The 2,501-nt window shown below is 48.0% G+C and overlaps 1 protein-coding gene across 1 annotated transcript; it reads left to right on the top strand.

Moving 5' to 3' along the window:
* Positions 1 to 795: 795 nt before the first annotated feature.
* Positions 796 to 1,970, top strand: LOC100285530 (uncharacterized). Its single transcript, NM_001372301.1, has one exon. It carries the CDS (start codon positions 999 to 1,001, stop codon positions 1,641 to 1,643), a length of 645 nt encoding a protein of 214 aa, NP_001359230.1. The 5' UTR covers positions 796 to 998; the 3' UTR covers positions 1,644 to 1,970.
* The last annotated feature ends 531 nt before the right edge of the window (positions 1,971 to 2,501 follow it).

Genomic DNA, 2,501 nt, shown 5'->3' with positions numbered 1-2,501 from the left:
TAATACTGTTACTAAACTACTAAAATTTTTGTTGGTTTTATTAAGTAAGTTAAGTGACCTTTCTTCTAATTACTAACTAAATCAATTGTATATTAGTTTTTTTATAAACATTACCAAATAGTAATAAAATAACTTGTACATAAATCTTCTTCTAGCAAAACTAATATACACAAATATTTACCCAATTTTTCTGAGAACTTTGAATTTAGACCCACAGAAATATTTCAATCTCAAATAAAAATACAATCGTGTCAACACTAATTTAGTGAGAGAGACATAAAACCAAAGTGGTAGCTACAGCTCCATGTCGTTGCCACAAATAATTAAGACGTCAAGTACACTGCTACATAGTCCAAGCAAGCTAACCTCCAAAAAGCCCTTGCACTATCCAGGAAGCTGCCTCGATCTCAAACTAAAGCGAGCCCAACATCTCTGATGACTGATATACTTGTGCCGGTGGATAATGCACCAGCACAATCTTCTCGCCTCTAATGTGTTTTTGGATCCAGACAGACATCCATAATAAATAAATAATTAAATATACATGTATATGAAACAAAAAGAAATCCTGGGAAAAGGACACGTATCAGGCTCCAGCTGTCTCCACCCAGGTCGAACCTCACCTCGCTATCGCTTGTCCTCCTGCTCTCTTCTTCGTCCCCATGCATGCACCCATGCGCGCGCTTTCAACACAACACCCCACCTCTTTCTCTCGTCGACCTTCACATCTGATGCTCACTCCTCGTCTCCCTCCTAGTCTCTATATATACATGCACGCATGCACCTCCCACTCCCAGCACCACCAACAGCTCTTCCATCTCACTGCAACATCGCATCGACAGTCTACAGCATTTGTCGATCAAACACTGCTCATCAAGCTTAGTTGTAGTTCGTCACTACTGTAACTTGGTCAGCTCTCATCGTCCAGAAAACAAGAGGTGGCGGAACGGAAGGAACACATACACAAGATAGAAGCTTTTGGTCGCTGCAACAATATAATGGAGATGGTGCTCGACAACAGCGCTCCGGGCGTCGTCGCGGCCGGGCAGTCGTACCGCGGCGTGAGGAAGAGGAAGTGGGGAAAGTGGGTGTCGGAGATAAGAGAGCCGGGCAAGAAGACGCGCATCTGGCTGGGCAGCTTCGAGTCTCCGGAGATGGCCGCGGTGGCGCACGACGTGGCGGCGCTGCGCCTGCGCGGGCGCGAGGCGCGGCTCAACTTCCCGGGCCTGGTCCACCGCTTCCGCCGCCCGGCCACCGCCGAGCCCGACGACGTCCGCGCCGCCGCGCTGGAGGCCGCGGCCCAGGTCCGGTTCAGGCCCGACCTCGTCGCAATGCAGGCCTCCGGCGGGGAGGGCGGCTGCTGCTTCGGCGGCGCCGGCGGCAGCGACGACACCGGCAGCCCGGAGCCGCTGGCTGCAGGCGAGGACGATGTGGCGTGGGACGTCTTGCTCGGGACCGACGTGGAGGTGGTGGAGTCGCCCAAGATGTGGGATGAGCTGGCCGAGGCCATGCTCGTGGCCCCGCCAGCGTGGGAGGGCGATATGGAGGACACTGACGACTGGGCCCAGGGTAATCTCTGGGACCTACCTGTCTGGGCCCTGGGCCCCACCGGCAGATGCAGCTTCACATCCTTTGGTTTTTAGAGGTGTGAACTGAAAACCCATCGGTTTAATCAATCTTCTTCTTAAAACCATATATATATATAGGTCAATGAGGTATTCTATTCTAGAGAGCATAATCGATCATGGTTAAGAATGTTCTAATGATCCTTCGATTTTCTTTGGTTTCTGAACGTCTATGGGTCCCGTCTGTCAGTGTGTGCAGACTTGGTAGCTAGCAAATAAGGTCTAGCTAGCTAGCTAGCACGTGCAATTCACGTGGGTAAAAAAACAACAACAAGCAGGATGTAATTCTTTCTGTTTCCCTCTCATCTCATGGATGAGAAGTTGAAATGCATCTGCTGCTCTAAAGTGTGTGTATGTGTGTGTGGATACTATAGAGGATAGGAGTAGAAAAATGGAGAATTGAGAATGATGGGATCGCAGGAACAAGAGCTCTGAAGTTTCCTTCATGATCTCTATAATCTGACGACAGTGTCAGATAATGTGGGACCAGGCCCGTACGCAATATTCGGCTGCTTCGTAGTTCGTACACGCACCTGCGCCGTGACGTGAATGGAAAAAAAAAATGTGGACCTCGTCAACCGGAACGTCCAGGTTCAGCTCACGGAATCAGGCTTGGAGATTGCAATGTCTCCCGGCCCCGGGAATGATTGTACTGGCTGGTGGAGCAAAGCTCTTGTTTGATTCACGTAATTGTAACGTGATATGTAACTGATAATGTTAAATTATGTTTATTTAAGTTTAACTATAATTAAATTCCACATTAAAAAACGAATACCGGTTTATTCAACCTTATTATCAATATTAGTCTAAATGTCAATCGTTACTATTACCGTTTATGTTATATTTTATGAACCAAACGTCACCTTAATCTGCTGC

The sequence above is a fragment of the Zea mays genome, chromosome 4, assembly GCF_902167145.1.
Source record: "Zea mays cultivar B73 chromosome 4, Zm-B73-REFERENCE-NAM-5.0, whole genome shotgun sequence".
Taxonomy (NCBI): domain Eukaryota; kingdom Viridiplantae; phylum Streptophyta; class Magnoliopsida; order Poales; family Poaceae; genus Zea; species Zea mays.
Note: the sequence above shows the minus strand (reverse complement) of the source record. Positions and strands in the feature narration are given on the sequence as shown.

What these genes read in the sequence shown, in the direction of transcription:
- LOC100285530 (NM_001372301.1), top strand. Translation starts at nt 999, where the DNA reads ATGGAGATGGTGCTCGACAACAGCGCTCCGGGCGTCGTCGCGGCCGGG.